This window comes from Balaenoptera acutorostrata, chromosome 15 (genome assembly GCF_949987535.1).
Source record: "Balaenoptera acutorostrata chromosome 15, mBalAcu1.1, whole genome shotgun sequence".
Classification (NCBI taxonomy): domain Eukaryota; kingdom Metazoa; phylum Chordata; class Mammalia; order Artiodactyla; family Balaenopteridae; genus Balaenoptera; species Balaenoptera acutorostrata.
Genome location: NC_080078.1, coordinates 16826381 through 16851301, shown reverse-complemented (window position 1 = coordinate 16851301; position 24921 = coordinate 16826381). Strand labels below are relative to the sequence as shown.

General features: G+C 46.3%; 1 protein-coding gene across 2 annotated transcripts; it reads left to right on the top strand.

The window, feature by feature from the left end:
* The first annotated feature begins 18213 nt into the window (after positions 1-18213).
* On the top strand, positions 18214-24843 carry MAPK3 (mitogen-activated protein kinase 3). 2 transcript variants are annotated; one of them, XM_057529914.1, is made up of 9 exons: positions 18214-18386; positions 19448-19630; positions 21459-21648; positions 21846-21962; positions 22262-22376; positions 22763-22894; positions 23059-23168; positions 23265-23419; positions 24251-24843. In XM_057529914.1, the coding sequence occupies exons 1-8, from the start codon at positions 18214-18216 to the stop codon at positions 23385-23387; spliced, it is 1143 nt and encodes a 380-aa protein (XP_057385897.1). In that variant the 3' UTR covers positions 23388-23419; positions 24251-24843. The 2 variants fall into 2 exon arrangements, with proteins under 2 accessions (XP_057385897.1, XP_057385896.1); XM_057529913.1 differs by having other exon boundaries at positions 23059-23419.
* Positions 24844-24921: the final 78 nt, after the last annotated feature.

The window sequence follows — 24921 nt, the reverse complement described above, 5'->3', positions numbered from 1 at the left end:
AGATCATGAGGGCTGTTCCCATGTTCATTCATTTGTAAGGAAGTAAGCGGGAGTTCGGCTGTGTTCTCTAGTTTATTTCCATGAAACAGGACTGTGTATCAGTCCTCAAACTTTAGAACAAGCTCCTTGATCCTCCTCGCAGCTAATGTTTTATAGATACTATTGTTGACATCCATGGCAGAAGGAAACCTCCTTCCTTGATATTTCGGTGTTAGTGGGAAATCCTCGCAGCTACACATGTCCACATTTGCCACCTGGTTACTCACTTGGATGTTGGCTATGTCAGAAGGGTCTTGACGTATGAAACTACCAGAGTCAGGTGACTAAAGTTTCCGAACAGTACCTTCACTAACCTTTACCTGTAAATTTTCCTAGTGAATATCAGGATTATATTCACTAGGATTTCCTAGTGAATATCCTACTGAATAGATCTTAGAGGCATTTGCCAATCACTTTTCCTCTTCTCTTGATGATAAATGTCAATGACACATTTTTGCACTTTGCATATTTGGATCTTTGTTCTTCAGAATGGGTTTCTCTTGGGGAAAAATTCATTCCATGTATGCAAGACCATTCACCATTTTTTTATGACCTATTTATTGCTACTACCACGTTTTCTAACTAGGATTTTTTTTTAATGTCACTGCCATTTTGTCTTTTTTTAAAATTAATTAACTTATTTATTTTGGCTGCATTGGGTCTTTGTTGCTGCGCACAAGCTTTCTCTAGTTGCGGCGAGCGGGGGCTACTCTTCGTTGCTGTGTGCGGGCTTCTCATTGTGGTGGCTTCTCTTGTTGCGGAGCACGGGCTCTAGGCATGCGGGCTTCAGTAGTTGTGGCACACAGGCTCAGTAGTTGTGGCTCACGGGCTCTAGAGCGCAGGCTTAGTAATTTAGGCACACAGGCTTAGTTGCTTCGTGGCATGTGGGATCTTCCCGGACCAGGGCTGGAACCTGTGTCCCCTGCATTGGCAGGTGGATTCTTAACCACTGCGCCACCAGGGCAGCCCTCTAACTAGGATATTAAACACTGATGAGGCATAGCACGGTTAACAATGTTTGTAAAACACCTCAAAACCAAGCACAAACGCAGGAAACACACCAAAGATTAAGGGCTAATGCTGATGCTTAGTAATGCTAAAATGATTGCACACAACCACTAATTCCATCTGTTGGTTCAAGCAGAGTTGGCACATGCTTTTTCTTGGCTACAGCTTGGCTTTTCCTATAAAGGTGTACGAGTTGAATAAGTAGAGAAAATTGTGTCTTTGGACTTGAAATTAAAATTATGTTGTAATATTATAGCACACATATTTAGAGGCAAATGCTCAAAATGTTCACCATTAATTTCCAAAGATTGTTGAGAATGGTGACCCCTGAACTGACAAGTATTTAGTTTTCTATACTTTCTCTCACTGGTCCCCTCCTTTCATAAATGAGTACCTGATACATTCTGCCTCAAATCTATCACATAACCTAAAAGTGGCTGCATGTGTTGGTAAATGAGTTTCATATTCATGTCTCCAGAATTGCTGAGGCCTTGAAACATCTTCCTTTTCCTTAAAATCCACTTAGGATGCTCAAACATCAGGTATAATCCTGACATCCTGAACCTCTACTTTTTCACCCATGCTGCAACTGGTATAATCAAATGACATCACTAACACCAACCTGGGAAACAGTACAAATTATCACATTTTATCTATATTTGTAAATGTCTTCATCAACACTGAGATGTGTAAATGTTTTTTTTGCAACCCTCTGAAGCTGAGTAACATGATAAAATGCTCTCTTCTAGCAGAAAATCCAACCTTCTGATCCTAGGCCTCAGAGTTTCTTTGTAACCTGTCCCTCATATTCCTCTCCACACAACTCTTATTCTTGACCTCTTCACTTCATGCAAATTCATCTGGTATTCATCATCACTCCCTTTTACCTACCCAAACCCAGCCCATTTCCCTGAAGTTCCATTTTTTTCCATGAAGTTATTTTTTTTTCTGAATTTCTAAATAATTTATTAGGAATCAAAACAATTCAGTCATAAACAAACTGGATGTCTGCATCTTAAACTTCAAGAAAAGGTTTACTTTTTTTTTGGCTACACTGTACAGCTTGTGGGATCTTAGTTCCCTGACCAGGAATTGAACCCAGGCCACAGCAGTGAAAGCGCAGAGTCCTAACTACTGGACTGCCAGGGAATTCCCTTACTTTTTTTTCTTTCAGAGACATCAGTGGTTTAATGGATGGGGGAATCTTACATGTCTGAAACAAGGTGGAGTGACACCCCACCATGTACGGCAGATAGCGGGCATGACATGGAGGCAGTCTTCCCTCGAAAGGGTTTACTTTTAAAAATTGGAGGGCTTCCCTGGTGGTGCAGTGGTTGAGAATCTGCCTGCCAATGCAGGGGACACGGGTTCGAGCCCTGGTCTGGGAAGATCCCACATGCCGCGGAGCAACTAGGCCCGTGAGCCACAACTACTGAGCCTGCGCGTCTGGAGCCTGTGCTCCGCAACAAGAGAGGCCACGATAGTGAGAGGCCCACGCACCGCGATGAAGAGTGGCCCCCGCTTGCTGCAACTAGAGAAAGCCCTCGCACAGAAATGAAGACCCAACACAGCCAATAAATAAATAAATTAAAAAAAAAATTGGAGCTCTTCGGGGCTTCCCTGGTGGCACAGTGCTTAAGAATCCATCTGCCAATGCAGGGGACACAGGTTCGAGCCCTGGTCCAGGAAGATCCCACATGCTGTAGAGCAACCAAGCCCATGCACCACAACTACTGAGCCCACGCACCACAGCTACTGAGCCCACGCACCACAACTACTGAGCGCACACGCCACAACTACTGAAACCCGCGTGCCTAGAGCCTGTGCTCCACAACAAGAAGCCCCCACAGTGAGAAGCCCGCGCATCGCAACAAAGAGTAGCCCCCACTCGCCACAACTAGAGAAAGCCCGTGCACAACAACAAAGACCCAACACAGCCAAAAAAAAAAAAAAAAAAAAAGAGCACTTCAGGTTAAAGATGGTAGATTAAACACATGTATTTACCCCCTTCCTGCCAGAACTATAATAAAATGACAGTAAGAAGATTTTTCTAATGCCACAAAATCACAAGAACAATGAGAATGAGAGAAGACCATAGAAACACAAATTTCATTGTTTTTTTTTTTTTGAAATATAGTTGATTTACAATGTTGTGTTAGTTTCTGGTGTACAGCAAAGTGATTCAGTTATACATATATACATATTTTTAAAGGTGATTTTTAAAAATATTATTTATCTATTTATTTGGCTGCGTCAGGTCTTAGTTGTGGCACATGGGATCTTTGCTGTGGCATGCGGGATCCTATTTTTTTTAATTTTTGGCTGCGTTGGGTCTTTGTTGCTGCGCGTGGGCTTTTCTCTAGTTGTGGTGAGCGGGGGCTACTCTTCAGTTGCGGTGCGCGGGCTTCTCATTAGATGGCTTCTCTTGTTGTAGAGCATGGGCTCTAGGCACACGGGCTTCAGTAGTTATGGCACACGGGCTCAGTAGTTGTGGCTCGCCGGTTCTAGAGCGCAGGCTCAGTAGTTGTGGTGCACGGGCTTAGTTGCTCCATGGCACGTGGGATCTTCCCGGACCAGGGATCAAACCCGTGTCCTCTGAATTGGCAGGCAGATTCTTAACCACTGTGCCACCAGGGAAGCCCCTATGTCTGCATTTTTATAAGAAGCATATATTTATTTTTTATGAAAAGATGTTTTAATGGATCAAAAGAAGAAATTGGTTGAAAAGTATTTCTGGTCACTGGTTTGGCAACCTTCCAGCCAGGGACATATACTTCACCTTTATAAATGTAAATAATTATTTGTAAAGCTGAGGCAGTTTTAAAATATGGCCAAAAAATCTTTTTTTTAAAATGGCTTAAAGCAATATCCATTTTATTGAGCTTACAATTCTGTGGGTTGGTTGAACAGTTCTTCTGAGCCATAAACTCTTTGACACTCCTCCCATCAAGAGGTGGGGTCTGGGGGAGTTCTCTGGTGGCCTAGTGGTTAGAATTCCAGGCTTTCACTGCCGTAGCCCGGGTTCAATCCCTGGTCAGGGAACTGAGATCCCTCAAGTCATGCGGCGTGGCCAAAAAAAAAGAGGTGGGATCTATGTCCCCTTCCCTTAATTAAGCCTGTCTGTGACTACTTCAATAAAAAGTGTGGTGGAAATGATGCTGGGTGACTTCCAAGGATGAGTCATGCAGTTTTCACCTTGCTCACTGAAACACTTGTTCCTGGAGTCTGGAACTCCCAGGTAAGAAGTCCAGTTACCCTGCCACAGTCATGCTGGTAAGGACACCCATAGGCACTATGGTTGAGCCTGTCCTTCAGCCATCCCAGCCCAGGCCACAGTCATGTGAGTGAAGAAACCATCTTGGAAGTGGATCCCCCAGTCCCAGCTGTTCCAACCCCAGCCGTCAGAGTCACTCCCAGCTGTTCAGGTCATCCAAGCTGAGACTCAGGCATCATGAAACTGAGTATAATATATGCCTTTTCCAAACTACTGACCCACAGAGTCAGTGAGCATTTTAAAAAAATGTTTTATACCACTAAATATTGGAATGGTGTGTTACAGAGTAATAAATGAAACAAAAGCTAAGGGCAATAGCGGCAAGTAATTATGTATTAATGTACCCAGCATGAAGAAAACAATGTCTACAACCATTACAATGCTGAATTAATCACTGGGTGCTAAATTGATGCATAAATTAATCATTGGGTGCTTGGGTCCTAAATTAATGAACAATTATTTCATTGCATGTACTAAATAATTTTCTCTTTATGTTCCAATACTAAACTAATATGTGTAATTTTAATTATCACTTCAAGAACATCCAACCAAAAATAAACAAAGAAAAAAAAGTCATTCCTTCATCCCTTTTAGATCCTGATGATGATGCAATGGGAGAACATTTAAAGGAGCTAAATTGACTGCACAGGAAATTCTACAAGAGAAGGTGGAAGAGCTACCTACTCAGGGATAAACACACAAGACTGGTATAAACCTATAAGAATATTATCAGGATGGCTGAGACTGTGAAACATGCTATAGACAACAAAAAGGGCTTTTAAAGCTATATTTGGAGCAAGAAGAAGAAGAAGGAAGAAATGGGCCCATTGCTTGGGGTAGATGGTGTAATATTAACAGATGACCAAGAGAAAGCAGAACCTCTCAACTTTCATTTGGTTTGCCTTCTATAAAGAAAATGATGCTCAAGATTTTAAAATGGTTTTAAGGTTGTGGTTCAGAGGAAATTGAAGCCCCAAAAGTGAAGAATAATGATATGAGAACTCTAACTCAATTAAAATGTTCAAGACCCCAGATTTGCATGCAGTCCATCCACAGGATGCTGAAGGAAACTGGAGATATAGTTTGGGAACCATGGTAGACAAACTCTGAGAAATTTTAGAAAATAGGAAAAGTACCGGAGATAGGCAAACACCATTCTTACTTTCAAGAAGTTTTAAAAAGTGATTTTTAAAACTATTCACCAATGACTTTGGTATTAGTCTCCCTGACAAGGTTCCAAATTCTATATTCTTCAGATAATTTGTGAGCACTATTTGTGAGCACTAAGTAGTGGGGACAGTGAGAACTAATGTTAAATAAACCTCATTTCCCTTTTTCATAGTGTTACGATAGGGTTACCCCACGATGAGACAGGGGAACCCTTAGGATTTTATTTGCTTTCTACCTTGATTTCAAGGAGGAAGCACAGTCTTTCAGGACATCCTTGCAGATCATATAAAAGAACGTGATCATGAGTTCAGGAATTTGGTGGGTCTGTAGTAGTTTGAATGTTAATATTAATTAAATGCTTATTTTGGTGATGTCAGAAAAATGACAGAGAAAGGACCTATGAAAATTCACTCCTACATAAGAGCAGTAAAGAACCCAGCAAAAATTGTCAGAATCAACTTTTTAAAAACTCTATAAATTAACCAAAGGCTAACAGCAACTTGAGGAATGTTTATTCAAGAAAAATTGCTGAATCTTGGTGAGAACACTGAGCTTTGTGACATTTTAACTTGCTTAAGTCCTGTCCTCTACTCTCCAGCTCTGTTGAAACCTTGAAAAATAGCCCACATTCCCAGTACAACCTGGCAGACACTGGAGGGAACAGAATGGAGCTGGAGCACTTTCCAAGTCTTTTTTTTTTTTTTTAGTTGAAGTATAGTTGAATTACAATGTTGTGTTACTTACTGCTGTACAGCAAAGTGACTCAGTTATATATATTCTTTTTCATATTTTTTTCCATTATGGTTTATCACAGTTCTTTCCAAGTCTTATTTCCAAAGAATTGTCATTATTGGCACTGTCTTGTGGTTCCTTGGAAGACCCAGCTTACAAGGCTGTCTGTATTTGACTTCACTTGGAGCTTGCCCAGTGTGAGAAGTCCTCTTCCCAGGGGTCATTTGTCAAAAACATTTAAAGGCAAGTGTTTTAACTTTGCAGCTGCCTGAGGTAGTAGATAGCTGTTAGGGCAAACAATAGACTAACCAAAAAGCTTTAGAGGAAAAGCTAGGGGAGATCAAAGCTCTGAGATGACGGTGTGAGGAGCTCTGCATTCCCATTCCCCAGAATAACAAGCAAAATTGATGAAAATTATTTTTTTTAAAAATCTTAAAATTTCTGGAAGTTGTACTAATGGCACATAGCCAATGAAGAGACATTTACTCAGGAAAATCTACTAAAACTTGGTAAGACTAGGAAGAGTCTGTGGCATTTGAGCCAAAAGAATTCCCTCCCTCCCACCCTCCCCCCAGTTCATCTTAAAGGAAACTCTGCCCCAGGTAGGTGTGGCCAAGAAAACAAGGCTCCCTCTCCCCTCAGCTCCCAATCAAGCCTTACCATATCTCGCCATGAGGGACAGGCTGCCGGCATTTTTCATCCCCTCCAACTCCAAGCTGAAGAGGCTAAATTTCTGGTGAGTGTGGCAGAGAAGTAGGGGGTTCCCTTCCCCCATGCAGCCCCTACTCATAGGATGGAGGCTCTGTCCCTGGTGTGATGGTCTAAGAACATTGGGGCCCCAACCACCCTCATCCCAGCTTGCTTGTAGAGTAGAGATCCAGTGCTGGGAGAAGCAAGCCAAGAAGACCAGAAGCTACTGCCCTAGCCAGTGCCCAGAGTAGTAGTTGAGAGACTTTGCCCAGGGAGAGACAGTCCATAGAAAAGAGCCTTGAGGCTCTCCCCAAAGGAATTGACTTTATTTGAAATTTAGTATAGGAAAGCTCAAGTCTAAGGGCACTCTCAAAAAAAAAAAAAAATAGCTCTTCTTAATTAAGAACCACAAGGCTAAACCATAAGCCATTTAATTCACCAGAGAGAACCAGTGAAAGAGACAGCTAAAAAGAGCCCTCCTGGGGTCAGAACAAACCTCAAAGACCAGCCTTAACACCTACCCCTGCCCAAATTTAATTGAATCAGACTGCTGAGCAATATATGTCCCAGGGCATTGTCAAAAACAATAGAGCAATCAGCCAGTAATTAGTGGAGCCTAATAGGTAGTGTGTAATAGCAAATGAAGCAGACCACTTACCAGAGAAATCGGGAAAGAGACAAAGAGAGCCTGCTATGACCCCTGTCATCCCAAGGTGACAAGAGCTCAAACAGGAAGGCAGAGTCCAAGGCCATGCCCTTCAAGGAGCAAGACCAGAGCTTTCCTGGTGAGGGAAAACTAACTAAAATAGCCTAGTCAAGTCACAAAACAAACAAGCCAACAACAACGAAAACAACCCCTAGGGAGGGAGAAGGGGAATCAGTATCCAGAGTTGCTATAGTGCCTAAAATGTCCAGTTTTCAACAAAAATTATGAGACACGTAAAGAAAAAGTGTAACCTATACACAGGCAAAAAAGCAGGCAACAGAAACTGCCTGCAAGAGGGACTAAATGTCCAATTTAACAGGCTTCAATGTAGCTATTATAAATACGTTCAAAGAATTAAAGGAAACCATGTTTAAAGAAATAAAGGAAGGTATGATGATGATGTCTCATCAAATAGAGACTAGAGACTATCAAATAGAGATAAAGGGGTGGAAATTATTTTTTTAAATAACCAAATAGAAATTCTGGAGTTGAAATGTACATTAACCAAAAGGAAAAATTCATTATAAGGGCTCAACAGTTGATTTGAACTGGCAAAAGAAAGAATCAACAAGCTTGAAGATAAGTGGTTAGAGCTTATGGAATCCAAAGGACGGAGAGAAAATGGAATGAAGAAAAGTGAACAGAGCCTCAGAGAAATGTGGGATGCCTTTAAACACACCAACATATGTGCAATAAGAGTACCAGAGGAGAGGAGAAAGGAAAAATATTTGAAGAAAACTTGGCTAAAGACTTCCCCAATTAGCTGGAAAATGTTAATCTATACCTCCAAGAAGCTCAACAAATCCCAAGTAGGATAAATGCAAAGAGATCCACATCCAGACATATCATAGTAAAAGTACTGAAAGATAAAGAGAAAATCTTGGAAACAGCAAGAGAAAAAAAAGATTTATCACATGCAAGGGGGTTACAATAAGATAAACAGCTGGACCTAAATGTAAGAACTAAAACTGTAAAACTCTTAGAGGAAAACATAGGCATAAATCTTCATGACCTTGGAATATACAACAGTTTCTTATCTAAGAAACCTATGTACAAGCAACAAGAGAAAAACTAGATAAATTGGAATTCATCAAAAGTAAAACATTTTGTGCTTAAAGAAAATGAAAAGAATCCATTGAATGGGAGAAAATATTTGTGAATCATTTATCTGATAAGGGTCTAATATTCCAGAATACATAAAGAACTTTTACAACTCAACAACAGAAAGACTAACATCCCAATTTTAAAATGGACAAAGGACTTGAATAGACATTTCTCCAGAGAAGATATACAAATGGCCAGTAAGCACAAAGCCTTCAGAAAAATGCAAATAAAAACTATGAGATACCATTTCACACTTGCTAGGATGGGTATTATTTAAAAAGACAGATAATAACAGTGTTGGCAAGGATGTAAAGAAATTGAAACCCTCATGCACTGCTGGTGGTAATGTTAAATGGTGCAGCCACCATGGAAAAGAGTTTGGCAGTTCCTCAAAAGGTTAAACAGAGTTACCATATGATGCAGCAATTCTACACCTAGATATATACCCAAGAGAACAGAAGACATATGTTCACACAAAAACTTGTACACAAAAGTTCATAGCAGCATTATGCATAATAGTCGAAAGTGGAAACAATCCAAACGTCCACCAACTGATGAATAGATCTATAAATGTGGTATCTGCATACAATGAAATATTATTAAGGCATAAAATAAGAATGAAGTACTGACATATGCCAAACCCTGGGTGAATCTTGAAAACATGCTAAGGAAAAGAAGCCAGATGCAAAAAGGCCACATATTATATGGTTCTATGTGAAATGTTCAGAATAAGCAAATCCATAGAGACAGAAGGGATTAATTGTTGCCAGGCTGTAGGGTTGGGGGAATGGGATGTAACTACTAATGGGTATGGGCTTTCTTTGGGGGATAATGAAAATGTTCTGGAATTAGATAGTGGTGATGGTAGCACAACCTTGTAAATATACTGAAAACCAATGAATTGTACACTTTAAAATAGTGAATTTTGTGAGTTCCCTGGTGGCCTAGTTGTTAGGATTCAGCGCTTTCACTGCCGTGGCCTGGGGTTCAGTCCCTGGTCGGGGAACTGAGATCCTGCAAGCCGGGGCCAAAATTAAAAAAAAAAAAAAAGGTGAATTTTATGGTATATGAATTATATCTCAATTCAAAAGTTGAATATTAGTATGCACAACGTAATTTAATCTAAAAATATACTAAGCATGAGAAGTCAAACATAAACACTACTTTGTGATTCCATTTATATGAAATCCTAGAAAAGGCAAAACTAGAGTAACAGGGCTTCCCTGGTGGCGCAGTGGTTAAGAATCTGCCTGCCAATGCGGGGAACGCAGGTTCGAGCCCTAGTCTGGGAAGATCCCACATGCCGCGGAGCAACTAAGCCCGTGAGCCACAGCTACTGAGCCTGCGCATCTGGAGCCTGTGCTCCGCAACGGGAGAGGCCGCGACACTGAGAGGCCCGCGCACCACGATGAAGAGTGGCCCCTGCTCGCCGCAACTGGAGAAAGCCCTCGCACAGAAATGAAGACCCAACAAAGCCCAAAATAAAATATAATAAATAAATAAATTTAAAAAAGAAAAAAAACAAAAACAAAAAAAACTAGAGTAACAGAAAGTAGATCAATCATTGCCTGGAAGAGCGAATCACTGGAAGGGGGCTTTTTTTTTTTTTTTTAAATCTTTTGGCCGCACCGCGGGGCATATGGGATCTTATTACCCCACCAGGGATCGAACCCGTGCCCCCTGCATTGGAAGCATGGAGTCTTAACCGCTGGACCGCCAGGGAAGTCCCTGGAAAGGAGCTTTTTAGTTTGAAGAAATTGTTCTATATCCTGATTGAGGTGACTGTTACATAATTGTATTGAATTACCAAAATTCATCAAGCTGTATATGTAAAATGGGTGGATTTTATTGATTATAATTAATATCTTAATTTTAAAAACAACAAAAATTTGATGTCAGCTTAGGGAGTTACCTATTATGATAAGAGACATATAACATATATATATCTTTTGCAGTTTTTAAGGCCTCCATATTTAAAAGTCTGTAGGGGCTTCCCTGGTGGCGCAGTGGTTGAGAATCTGCCTGCCAATGCCACAGACACGGGTTCAATCCCTGGTCCGGGAAGATCCCACATGCCACGGAGCAGCTAAGCCTGTGTGCCACAACTACTGAGCCTGTGCTCTAGAGCCCGCGTGCCGCACCTACTGCAGCCCGCATGCCTAGAGCCCGTGCTCTGCAACAAGAGAAGCCACCACAATGAGAAGCCCACACACTGCAACAAAGAGTAGCTCCTGCTCACCACAACTAGAGAAAGCCTGCGCGCAGCAACGAAGACCCAACACAGCCAAAAATAAATAAATAAAATAAATTTATTTTTTAAAAAAATCTCTAAAACTTTACTGTACCTAACTTTGTGAAGTAGACAGAATCAATTTATGATCCCATATTTGGATTTGATTCAACTAAAGTTTAGAAAAGTTATGCCACCCACCCAGTTTCACATATTAAAAGCATTTAAATATCAGAATCCCTATGAAGTACTATATCCTCTTTTTCAGATGAGAAAACTGAGGAAGAAGTCAAACAACTGATTAGTGGTGACAGGATTCAAACTCCAGCAGTTTGATTCCGGGACCTGAATTTTTGTTTTGCTTTGTTTTTTGATTTTTTTAAATTAAAGGAAAGCAAAATGACATGAGTCAAGTAATACACATCTGCAGGCTGAATATGGCCTTGGGTTACCTGTTTACAGCCTCCAGTGAAGAATCAGATAGACAGCTGTTTGAGTCCCGGGCCTGACACTTATCACAGGTGTGGTCTCCAGCAAGTCACCCAAGCTTTCTGCCCCAGCTCTCCCATGTGTGAAAAGAAGATGACATCTGTTTCACAAGGCTTGTGTGAATATCAAATAAGATCACGTGCCCTCAAAAATCTAGCACTTGGGAGGCACTCAGTTTCCCCCTTCAATTTAGCCATTGCCTACCTGGCCCTAAGGTACTCAATTTCATTGTGTGTTGAAATAAAATAACCCGAGCCTCTGCAGTTAATAGGATTATAGCTCATCTCTCCACAGTTCTGGAAAGTGAATTCACGGAGGCAGAAAGCGAAGGGAACTTGCAGTCCCCACACTTCTAATTACTGTCTTCTACCACTTCACAAGTGAATCTCTGACAAACTGTGATAAGTCCCATGAAAGAAAAGAACACTGTGAGGAGGCATATGAGCTTCAGGGAAAGTCTCTGTGTGGAAGAGAATAAAATATGGGACCAATACAAGGGAAGCAATACTCCTACTATACTCCCACTGGTCAGACTACATAGAGAAAATGGTATTCTATTTTGGGTGCTGCATTTTTAACAGGAACACAGTCAACCCTGAGCTCATACAGAAAAGTGCATCCCAGCTGACAAAGGGTGTGGAGACCATTCCATAAATATTCAATTCTCTCTTTCAACAAATATTTATTGAGTGCACAACACATCTTGGTACTGAAGAGGGTTGCAAAGTAAAGACACCATCATTACAGCCCTCAAGAAATTCTACCATCTAGTAGGAAGGGCAAGATGAGCACATAAATATAATACACATTTGACATTTGCTCTAAGACATAGAGCTGCAGATGTAGCACATGTAGCTGGAGGATACCAGGAAACACTTCATCCTGGAAATGGAAATGATTCCTTTTATTGAAAAACTTGCATAACGGTCATCCCAAATAACAGAAATTGCGTGAGCAAAGGTACAGAAGCAGGAATGTGTATGGTATGCAAGCCACTGAGAAATTCAGTTTTCCTAGAGAGAAATGTTCATCTAGGAAATGAGCCTGAGAAAGGTAAGATTTGGATCAAAGTAAGTAGGGCCTTGGATGTTGGTAAGGAATTTGGACTTCATTTGGTAATTAAAGGAGGAATGAAGAATCTCTAAAGAGAAACATTGTAATGACACTGTTATTTTGCCTGTCCAGCACTTTCTGAGGATAGCACACCAATTTTCATTGGGAAAACCATCTCTCCCCCAGACCAGTTCATGTCATGCAAGTAGAGATAACTAAATCCCCAGTTCTACATTGATTGGTTCAGGGATTTGCACAGGCTCCAAACAGAACCAATAACCAATGGGAGTCAAATCTGGCATTTTTGTTACAAGGAGACAGAAAGACAGAGATGAGCTTTTCCCCTGCTGGAGTTACTGGAAAAAACATCAGACATAAATCTGGACCTGCTGGCAGCCATCTTGCCACCATGAAAGGAACCACCAGAGAATGGAAACAATTCAGAAGAAAGCAGAGGTCAGAGGTGGGACCAAAGTCCTGATGACATTGTTTAAGTCCCTGGAGCCAACTGTGCCTTAACATCTACCTGTAAATTTTTCAGTAAGTAAACCCATACATTTCCTTTCTTGTTTAAGTGGGTTTGAGCTGGATCTTTAACCACTTGTTACTGAAAGAGTCCTGCTTCATACACACCTTATAAGCTCTGTGTTTTAGGCATATCTGAGGAGGAAGAAGACTGAAGAAAAGGAGGCTAGTTAGTACAACAGTAGTAGCATCACACAATAGTAGAGGCGAAGTGAAAGGAGGAACCACAAGGAAACATCAGACACACTCTCCGAAAGTGTCAAGGTCAAGAAGGACCAAAAAAAAAAAAAAAAAAAAAGACTAAGGAACTATTCCAGATTAAAGGAAATTGAGTGATAACAACTAAATGCAACATGTGATCCTGATTTGGATCCTGAACTAGAAAATGGACATTATGGGGACAGGTGGCTGAAAAAGACCTGTAGATTAACTCTGTTCATGTTAATGTCTTGATTTTAATTATTGTACTGTGTTTATTTAAAATGTTAACATTTAGGGAGTGTTGATGAAGGGTATACAGAAATGTTTTGAACTATTTCTGCAACTTTTTGGTAAGTTCTGAAGTTAGTTAAAGAGTTAGAAAGTAAAAGAATAAAAACATGAAATTAGGGTTTTTAAATTTATTTATTTATTTATTTGGCTGCGCCAGGTCTTAGTTGTGGCATGTGGGATCTGGTTCCCTGACCAGGAATGGAACCTTGGCCCGCTGCATTGGGAGCGTGGAGTCTTAGCCACTGGACCACCAGGGAAGTCCCTGAAATTAGGTTTTGATCAATGGTAGAAGAGATGGCTTTGGGAAATATTGTGATAATAAAATGACAAGGAGTTGGCTAGACGTGGAGAGAAATGGAAAATGAGAAAATAACAGGGTTCAACTCTGAGAGAATGGTGGTTGTCCTGAAACAGAGTCTGTGAGAGAAGCAGGTTTGGGAGTAAAAAGGATGACTTTCATTGGACATCCTGAATTTTCTATATCAGCTTGTCTCCAGGTGAATATGTCCATCAAACACTGAAATTTTGGAACTGGAACTTGGATGAAAGGCAGTGGCTAAGGAGAGATTTAACATAAAGGAAAAACTTGACATCACAGGAGTATGATATGACTAAGAGAGAGACATCAAGAAAGAAGGCTGGTGAGGACAGCCCAGGCAAGGAGCCCAGTGGGGGCAGGCAGAGCTGACCACAAAGATTTCAGAGAAGGGATCAGCTGAAGAATGCTTACACCAGGGGAGAGATGTTTAGACCCAGCTAATCTCTCATATATGAAGTGTCACAAGAAAATTATAATGAGGGTTTTTTTGGATTTAAAAAAGAGATCAGTATTTAAATCTTAATAAATTATTCATTGTGTTCTGACCCCTATTCCTGTACATTTGCTCCTTTCTCGGTTTGTGCTGGTGAGCTGAGTTAGCTGAAATGGGATTGTTCATTTGTGTTCTTCCAATTTTACTGGCTTGTATTACCCTGAGCAAATTACCAACCGGCCTCTCTTGTGACCTTGACATCACAAAGAGATAAGAGCTGGATTAAGACTTAGTCTGAGTTGGGACTTCCCTGGCGGACCAGTGGTTAAGGTTCCATGCTTCTACTGCAGGGGGCGAGGGTTCGATCCCTGGTAGGGAAAGTAAGATTCTGCATGCTGTGTGGTGTGGTCAAAAAAAAAAAAAAGGACTTAAAAAGACTTAGTCTGGGTAGATCCAGAGGCTGTGGAGGTACTGCACTACCTGACAGAGGAAATGATTCTAAAGTTCCTTCCAACTCCGTAGTTCAGTGAGCTGCTGCTGCTTATTTTTTTTCTGTTAAATGTTTATAGTATCTACTTCATATGGCTGCTATGAGGATGACAGGAGATAAAGTACATAAAAGTGCCTGGCACAGGGAATTCCCTGGCCATTCAGTGGGTAGGACTTGGTGCTCTCACTGCCAGGAACCCGGGTTTGATCCATGGTTGGGGAACTAAGATCATGCAAGCCGTGCAGCAAGCCAAAAAATAAAAATAAAAACAAAAAAAGAAAAAAAAAGTGGCATACTGAAGTCTCCAACTATTAAAAAAATAAGTGTCTGGCACAGAATAGATGTTCAGTCTGTATTAGTTGAATATGAATTTATGAAATAGACTAAGAAATCCCAATCCAATCTCCAAGGAAAAAGGAAGTACCAACCCCAGACACTAGAGGGGACTCTCAGTCACATGCCTTTAAATGAGGCTCAGATACAGCTGAGGTGGCAGGCACCCCTCCGGATACACCAGCCTTTCCCATGCCGGGAAACTCACTCCTACTCAGGAAACCTGGCTCCACGCTCAGCTCCATGGTGTTTTCTCTGAGTCACTATATTCTCCCATAGTTGCAAAATGATCTGGCAAAAGTCCCTGAAAGGCTTTTACTGCTTACTGAGTAATATCCAAACTCCTTGCCGGAATCGGAGGCCTTCCTCAACCTGGCTCCAACCTACCTCTCCAGCCTAAACTCCCCTTAACCCTTTATACTGCAGCCACGCAGGACAAATCATGCTCCTGCCTCTATGCGGTGGTTCATGCTGCTCCTTCTTCTTGATGCCTTTCCTCCATACTGTCCTTCTGAAACCCTACTTCTTTTTCAGAGATGCAGATGCTACCTCCCCCATTATTCCCTCCTCACTTCTCTAGAGTGATCTCACATCCATATATCACATATATTACATCCATCTATCCTGTATTAAATTGATTTCTGTATGTGCATCTTTTCTCTTTTTTTAATTAATTAATTTTATTTATTTATTTTTTGGCTGCATTGGGTCTTTGTTGCTGCGCATGGGTTTTCTCTAGTTGCCACGGGGCTCCTCTTCGTTGCGGTGCACAGGCTTCTCATTGCAGTGGCTTCTCTTGTTGTGGAGCACGGGCTCTAGGCATGCTGGCTACAGTAGTTATGGCACTCAGGCTCAGTAGTTGCAGCTCGAGGGCCTTAGAGCGCAGGCTCAGTAGTTTTGGTGCATGGGCTTAGTTGCTCCACGGCATGTGGGATCTTCCTGGAGGACCAGGGCTCAAACCCATGTCCCCTGCATTGGCAGGCGGATTCTTTTTTTTTTTTTTCTTAACATCTTTATTGGAGTATAATTGCTTTTGGCAGGCGGATTCTTAACCACTGTGCCACTAGGGAAGTCCTATCATTTCTTTTTAAGATTAGAAACTCGATGAGTAGAGAGGCCAGTGTGTAATCTGTCCAGGATAACATAGCAAGTGGCAAAAATGGGATTCTAATCCAGGCAATCTGACACCACAGAGCTCTTGCTCTTAACCACTAATTCACACTATACAGTAATCTTTTATCAGCCCTAGTGCCTAGCTCAGAGCTTTGCACACAGTACCATTCAATAGCTTATCAAATGAATAACTAAAAAAACACAAAAGGATCTAATTAGCACCTCTTGTTTTTAAAATTAATTATTTGTTTATTTTTGGCTGTGTTGGGTCTTCGTTACTGCACGCAGGCTTTCTCTCCGTGCGGCGAGCGGGGGCTACTCTTCGTTGCGGTGCGCGGGCGTCTCGTTGCCGTGGTTCTCCTGTTGCGGATCACGTGCTCTAGGCGTGCAGGCTTCAGTAGCTGTGGCGCACGGACTTCAGTAGCTGTGGCACATGGACTTAGTTGCTCCGTGGCATGTGGGATCTTCCCAGACCAGGGCTCGAACCAGTGTCCCCTGCATTGGCAGGCGAATTCTTAACCACTGCGCCACCAGGGAAGTCCTAATTAGCACCTCTTGAACCTTCGCTGACTTGTGGGTTATTGGGAACCAGCAACTTGGTCTCAGTCTGAATTAGAGCCTCACCATAGATCTAATTATGAGCAATTTCAGAATCATAATTACAGTTCCAGTTTGTCTCTTGATCTTTAATGCATACAAGGACCTACTCCCAGCTTCTAAGGAAGACAAAAACAAGATTACTTAAGCCTAGGAGGTGTGTTTCTGTGAAGGTCCCAGCTCACATTTTCACTGTGAAGTGAGGGAGATGCACTGGATGGTCTCTGAGGGCCCTCTCTTCAGTTTTAACAGACTATGATTCCGGGAGACAGAATGAAATTAAAAAGAGCCTCTGCTTATGTGTCAGAAGATACCATGCTGAGTCTCAGCTCCCCAACTCTCAGGTTTCCCATTCTGTAAAAGTCGATTCATCCATTCAAATATTTGTGAGGGTATGAGTTTGAGTGTAGGGGTGAGGGGTGGGGGATACAGCGATGAATAAGACAGACATAGCTCCTGCTCATCCAGCTCAGAAAAGCAGATGACATCTGCATTGTGGGGTTGTCCTAATTTAGAAACTGAAGTGGACCAAGTATTGTGTAAACTATAAAGTCTAGTACAGAATCAAAAGATGATGATCTTGACAGGATTGCCAAACCCAACTACAACAAAAACGTTAGCTATCTTGCTGTTTTTGAGAAAAGCCTAATAGTATATTTTCACCGAACCCAGTCAGCGCAGCTCTCTCACCTCTCCCCTGCTCTCCATGCAAGGATAGGCTGGGAGTATCTGTCCTCAGGATACAGGCACAGCCTGGTTGCTGAGGCCAGGTCCCTAGCCCACTCCGATAGGCCTCCATCTGAAAGCCATTACGCTGGGAGTCTGGAAGCCTGGGTTTTCCAGCTCTCAAGTCACCTTGTCCAGCTCAGGTTTCAGTTTCCTCATCTGTGAAAAGCACGCCACGTCTGTGAGGCATCCATCTCCCACGGCCACTGTGAAATATGCATTGGATCACTTAGCATCGGGCCTGGCTCCGGGAGGCTAAACTCCAGAGGGATGGTGAGGGTTCCCTAAAGGTTCCATCTCGAGGCCCGGGCCACTCTTCCGGCTGAGTGGGGCTGGCGGGGGCAGCGGGACCACGTGGTCCGGTCTTGGTCCCCGGTCCAGCACTTATTTGCTGGGTAGCTCTGGGTGAGGTCACCGGGCGGCCCTACTGGTCTGCATTCGGGGGGAGGGTCTGGACAGTCTCAAGATGGTCCTGGGGAGCTTCTAGGTTGACTGGAGTAGACAGAGCCGACAGGTGCCAAGGACCAGACTCCTTAAGCTGGGCGCGGGGTGGGGGGGTCACGTGACGGGGGCGGGCGGGGGCGGGGCCTGGCGCGCCAGGCTCCGCGGGTGACAGGGCGGGCGGGAAGGGGCGGGGCCTCGGGCGGGGCCGCCGGGGGGAGGCGGGCGGGCGGGAGGGGAGGAGTGGAGATGGCGGCGGCGGCGGCGGCTCAGGGGGGCGGGGGCGGGGAGCCCCGGGGAACTGATGGGGTCGGCCCGGGGGTCCCGGGGGAAGTAGAGATAGTAAAGGGGCAGCCGTTCGACGTGGGCCCGCGCTACACGCAGCTGCAGTACATCGGCGAGGGCGCGTATGGCATGGTCAGGTGAGGGGCGTTCTGGGGGAGGGGGCGTCTTTGGGGAGGGGGCTCCGAGGGAGGGGGCAGGGAGGGTTGCTGAGAGCTCTCTGGGCCCTGGGGACTCTGAGCATCCGGAAGAAGCTGAGGCTTCAGGAGGCTGGGGAGCGTCCCAGGGAGAGGGCCTTTGAGTGCTTTCTGGGGGAGGGGGCGCTGCGTAAAATCTAAGGAGAGGGGGCTTGGGAGCTTTGAACCCACCATTCTGTAATAAAGGGAGGGGCATCTGAGTATATGTGGGGGAGCTCTGGGGACCTTGGGGACCCTATAGACACGGGGTGAGGAGAAGAGAATAAGTCTTCTGGGGGAGGTAATATCCTTAGTGAAGTAGGAGTGAAGGACCCTTCACTGGGGAGAGGATGCCTTGGAATCCCCCCTCAATGAGGCTTGCCAAGGAGTTTGGGAGAAAAGAGCAGAGCTCAGGGCTAGGCAGGGTGGGGTGGGGCTTTGGGCCTGGGGCCAGGGACCCAGTGAGCAATGAGGGGTCCAGGAATGCCTTCCTGCAACTTTTAGGAGGGGTCTGTGAGTTCGCCCAGCCCCACTGGGTGCTCTGGGCCTTTGTTCATCTGGGAATAACTCTGCTGCCCAGGAACCTCCCCCTGACACCCGCCCCTGCCCTGCCTATCCCTTCTCTCCAGTCCCTCCTATGATTCCCTCCTTCTCACTGTATTTGCCTCACTGTACGTCCTCCACACCTCCCACCCCCTGGACCTGCCTTGGGTTGAGGGAGCCCATCCTGGGAAGGGGAGGATGAGGGGTCAGGGCAACTAGAATGGAAAGGGTTGAGGAGAGGGGAAGTCAGTGATCGGTCAGTCTCTTCCTCTGTTTGTGAAGTCACTGAAGGGCTGCCTGGCTGGTCCCCAGCTTTCTCCCTGGAGATCCCAGGCCCTCACAGCAGGAAGGAACCAGCATTGTTTATGACTGGCCAGAGCCTCTCCTGCTCCCTCCCCTCCCTGCTAAGACCTGGGTGGGGCCACCGGGCCTGGACTCCCCCTTTGGTAAGGCCACGCCAACAACATCTGTGGCCCTCTCAGCTCAGCTTACGACCACGTGCGCAAGACTCGAGTGGCCATCAAGAAAATCAGCCCCTTTGAGCATCAGACCTACTGCCAGCGTACGTTGCGAGAGATCCAGATCTTGCTGCGCTTCCGCCATGAGAACGTCATCGGCATCCGAGACATTCTGCGGGCACCCACCCTGGAAGCCATGAGGGATGTGTATCCTTCACCTTGGCCAGATGGCTGGCCAGGCACAGCCTCAGAGCTGGGCTGGGAGAATGTTGGCTTGTTTTCTGTTTCCTTCTTCCCTACCACCCTCCAAAACAAACCCAGTAAAAGAAACTTTCCAGCAGTAAAGAGGCCACAGAGTGTAAGAGGACGACGGGAAGGCCTCAGATGAATCCTGGCCTGCTGCAACCAGGCAGTATGGCCCTGGGCAAGTCTGTTCTCTGAGTTCTGCCTCAGTAGGGGGCTGGGCAAGATGGTCTCTATGGGAGCTTTGTCTTCTGACATCTGCAATTCTGTGATGAGATCCAGCCTCTGCCCACAGTCAGTTTTTTTGTTTAACAGACGGTGATTCTTTCTCCTCTGGGTCCTCAGACTGGAAGGAAGGCAGGAAGGAAGAAAACTGCCCTTTTTGGAGGGACTACTATGAGTTTGGGGCAGTGCAAGCCGAGTGCTTTGACATTTCTTATTCTAACTCCCAACTGCCCTATGAGATGGGTCTCATCAGCTCCATTTCAAAGATGAGGCAACTGAGACTCAGAAAGCCTCAATAAAATCAAGTGCTTCTGTTGCTACCTCCTCCTCTCCCCCAAATGAGAACCTGTCCTCTCTCTGGGACTTCCCGCTCAGAGCCCCACCCCAATCCCCTGTGGACTTGCACCTTGCCCCGGGAGGGACAGCCTTGCCTTTGTTGCCCTCCCCCCATATTGCTTTCCTAGTTTGTTGTCCACTTCCTGCCTGGCTCTGTGAGCAGCTTATAACACCATCACCTCTCCCCTGCCCCACCCACCCCAGCCAGTCCCAGTCCTCCACCCAAGTGTGAGGATTAGTACTGCACCGTCTGCAGCTTCCACCACAAACCGTGGGCAGGAAATCTCCACACTCACCCCCAGCTTGCCGTGTGACCTTAACCAGGTCACTGCATCGTGTTGGGCCTCCTCATCTTTAAAACAGCAGGGTTGGTCCAGGTGTTCTCAGAAGGCCCTTTGGAGGCTGATTCTGAAAGACGGCCCTAATTTAGTCTTCCAGAAACAAACCACATGACATTTATTTGTTTATTTATGTGTAGTCTTTTTATCTTAGAATATAAAAGGACATTTACTCCTCTGTCTTTGGATGTATGGCCAAGCACCCTGAGTAGGAGCGTGCAGTGGGGAGTTTCTCCTCATGGTCTTGCACAAACCATTCCCATAACGCAGGCATTTATTTTTAAGCAAACATTTATTGCATGCCAGATGGTGTTCATACATTATCTCATTTAACCTTCTCAAGAGCCATGCGGCTCAGGCTTTTATAACAGCAGTACTAGTTCATGTTTGCCGAGCACTTACAACATGCCAGGCACTGGGCTGGCTGCTCTACATGGGTCATCTCTCAGCTAATCTTCACAACCACTTTCTAAAGAACAATTTTTTTCCCTTACTTTACAGATGAGGAAATAGAGGCGCAGACAGGTTGAGGCCATAAAGCCAGTGAGCAGGGCAGTGGGGATTCAGACACTGGCAGGTGAACTCCAGAGTTACTGCTCTTAAATGGGACGTTCTCCTGCTTCCCACAGTTTATTAGCCCTGTTCTCCCAGTAGGGAAACTGAGGCCACAGAACTGAAGTGCTTTGGTCAGGGTCACTGGCTGAGATCCAGCAGAGGCCTTGAGCCCAACTGCTAAGTATGGGCCTTGCCCAGCTCATGATATGAGTTGGCAGATCTGTTGAGTCCCAGGGGCATCAGCTGGAGGGATATGAAGCCTGTTCACCAAAGGCTGTTCTTCTTAACCGAGTGCCTCTCGTTGTCCCCATCTGGGGGGTCTCTGGCACCAACCTCAGGTACATTGTGCAAGACCTGATGGAGACAGACCTGTACAAGTTGCTTAAAAGCCAGCAGCTGAGCAACGACCACATCTGCTACTTCCTCTACCAAATCCTGAGGGGCCTCAAGTATATCCACTCCGCCAACGTGCTCCACCGGGATTTAAAGCCCTCCAACCTGCTCATCAACACCACCTGCGACCTTAAGGTCAGAGGGTTGAGGGCCGGTCTCCTCCTACCCCTGGGGTCTCAGGCTTGCAGGTGCCCAGTACCACCCCCCCCCCCACCCATAGGTAGGAGAGTATCGCAAGCAAAGGGAATAGCATGGGCAGAGACGCGGTGATATGATTACTAGGGCCCAGGAGGCCTTGAGCACCGAGCTCAGTAGCCTGGGTTGCATTCTAGATCTGTGATTTTGGTCTTGCCCGGATCGCCGATCCTGAGCACGACCACACTGGCTTTCTGACGGAATACGTGGCCACACGCTGGTACCGGGCCCCAGAGATCATGCTTAACTCCAAGGTAGGGGGGCCACCCACCCCTGAAGGGAAGGGGCTGTGTCCCAGAAAGCCCTGGAGCCACCTCTAAGCCAGGCACTGATCCCCATGATGCAGGAAGTCTACCCCCAGGCCTTGTCACATTATTCTGGTCCTTGGGCTCTGGAAAGAAACTGTAGATTAGCTCCTCTGGGCCTCTTCCCTCTGCCTCCCTGGCTGGCGTTAAACCTAGGTTGGGGGTTGTGGGTAGGCCCAAACATCAGGGTTGGCTCCACAGCAGGTTGAGGCTGGCCCAGGAGCCCACCACTTTCTCCTCCTCCCCAGGGCTACACCAAGTCCATCGACATCTGGTCTGTGGGCTGCATTCTGGCTGAGATGCTCTCCAACCGGCCCATCTTCCCGGGCAAGCACTACCTGGACCAGCTCAACCACATTCTGGGTGAGGGGGGACTGGCCAACTGAGTGGGAGGGAGATTTCACTTATTGGAGGTGAGATTTCTTTAGGGTCAGGGTCAGTGAGTCTGTGGGAGTCAGGTCAGGGGGACGACCGTGTGTGGGGCCCCTACAGCATTTCACAGTAGTTCACTGAGGTATAGATACTGTCCCCATTTGATAGATGGGAACAGTAAGGCTACATACACCCCACGCTTAGGAAGTGCTAGGGCCGGGATTTGAACCTAGGGCTGCCCGAATCCAGACCCCTTGCTCTTCACCACCATGGTACTGGCTGGTGGCCTGGAGCAGGTTGGTGGAGGCTCTTGTTCCTGGCGCCTTCTGTTCCCAGAAGGGAGAGATTGCTCACCAAGTCACCTGCTTTACCTACAGGTATCCTGGGCTCCCCCTCCCAGGAGGACCTGAATTGTATCATCAACATGAAGGCCCGAAACTACCTACAGTCTCTACCCTCCAAGACCAAGGTGGCCTGGGCCAAGCTTTTTCCCAAGTCGGACCCCAAAGGTGAGAGAGACTTGGGGGCTGGTGTGTGATAAAAACCGGGTGTAGAAGAAGGTACATGAATGAGCCCAGTAGCTACCTGGGCCTCTGGACACAGAGAAGAAAAGCAATGCTTCTGGGAGCTCCTCTGACCTTCCCTTTGACCCCTGACACCTGCGCTTCCCTAGCTCTTGACCTACTGGACCGGATGTTGACCTTTAACCCCAACAAACGGATCACAGTGGAAGAAGCACTGGCTCACCCCTACCTGGAGCAGTACTACGACCCAACAGATGAGGTGGGCCAGCCACCAGCAGCAGGGCTGGCGGGTAGGTGGATGGGTGGGCATCCCTCAGTCCCTGTCCTGAGCCTCCCCACTTCTTTGCCACCCCAGCCAGTGGCCGAGGAACCTTTCACCTTCGACATGGAGCTGGATGATCTACCCAAGGAGCGGCTGAAGGAGCTCATCTTCCAGGAGACAGCCCGCTTCCAGCCTGGGGTGCTGGAGGCCCCCTAACCTGGATAGATGCCTCTGCTCCCTGGGGCCTGGTGAGTGCCCCCCACCACCCATGCACAGATTCACCCTGAGACCAGGGTGCCCAGCATGCCTCCACGCAGTCACAAGCTCACTCACGTCCATGAGCCACGTGTACGGTGGCAACAGAAGGGCCAGAGCCTGCCTCAGCCACAGACCTGTGGTCGCCCAGCCCCACATGTCTCCCACCTGTCAACACCCTGCACACTCCAGCCCCAGGTCACTGAGGGCCCCCCCTCACCCATCTGAGGAACGGAGCCAGGCTTTGGCTCCCCCAGGATGGGCAGAGAGGCAGGTGGGGCAGTAATTGCTTTGGGAGGAGCCGGCAGCACCCGGCCTGACCCGCATGCCAGGCTTTTTCACACCTGGTGTCCAGGTCAGCAGTTCCCATACCTTTGGGGGACCCGGCTGGGGCTACTGCCACCCACACTGCTCTCCGTCCCTCCTCTAGTTTCCTCTCTGTCTCTGGCCAGCTGTGGCCTGATAGCAGCAAGGCAGACACACCTGGGTTCAAAGCCGGGCTCTGATACTCAATAAGGGCTGTGTGATATTGTGCAAGACACCTCACCTTTCTGCAGCTCAGTTTCCTGGACACAGTCCTGATAATGAGAGCAAACACCTCCCGAGCACCAAGCATTGTTGTAAGAGATTTGCATGTATTAACTCACTTAGTCCTTATAGCAGTACCTTGAAATGGGTACTAATGTCGTCCGCATTCACAGATAAGGAAACCCAGCCGCATCCCACTCAGCTGTGAGGACGAAATGAGGGAAGTGGAGGTCGGGGCTCTGGCAGGTCCGCTCAAGGGTGCTAATGGTTCCTTTCCTGCCTGCCTTTTTGTTTAGGCCCTGCCTCCTGCCTGCCCCTCCCCTGCCGGACTGTTAGAAAATGGACTCTGTGCCCAGCCCAGACCCCGACAGCCCAGGTCGAGGCAGAGGGCGGGCCTGGCCACCTCCCTTCGCTTTGCTCAGGCGTCCTGCTTCAGGCAGGCCAACGCGCCCTCCCCCCTCACCTGAGGACCTGAGGGGCTCAGGTGGCCCCAAAGCAAATTCCCCTCTGCTGCTCTGCCACCGTCTGCCCGGCTCTCCCAGTCTCTAGTAGTTCTGGAATTCAAGGGCTCTGGCTGCCCCGGGACCTACTGAGGGGCAGTGGGGGAGGGACACGGAGGACACTGAGTGGGGACTCAGGGCCAGCCCTGCCCCACTCAGCTCATTAAAACCCCACCCCATTTTCCCTGAAGGAACATTCCTAAGGCTCAAGGACTAGTGTCCCTGAGGAGCAGACCTAAACCCTCCCCCACAAAGCTGCCACATCTAACGTCCCCGCTGCTTCTGTGTGTGGGTGAACAGAAGTGGAGGCGGGGGCACGTGGAGAGCCCAGTGCCCCTGCCCACCCCGTGCCTGTATCTAATATATAAATATAGAGGTGTGTCTATGGATGGCCCTGGCTCTGTCTGTGTTCGCCGATGCCCTGACCGTAACCCTTGCTGCTTTGAGGACTGATTCTCCAGCCCTGC

Coding starts and splice junctions, on each gene's coding strand:
- MAPK3 (XM_057529913.1), top strand. CDS start 18,214: ATGGCGGCGGCGGCGGCGGCTCAGGGGGGCGGGGGCGGGGAGCCCCGG. Junction 18,387..19,447: donor GGCGCGTATGGCATGGTCAG/GTGAGGGGCGTT, acceptor TGGCCCTCTCAG/CTCAGCTTACGACCACGTGC. Junction 21,963..22,261: donor AGATCATGCTTAACTCCAAG/GTAGGGGGGCCA, acceptor CCTCCTCCCCAG/GGCTACACCAAGTCCATCGA.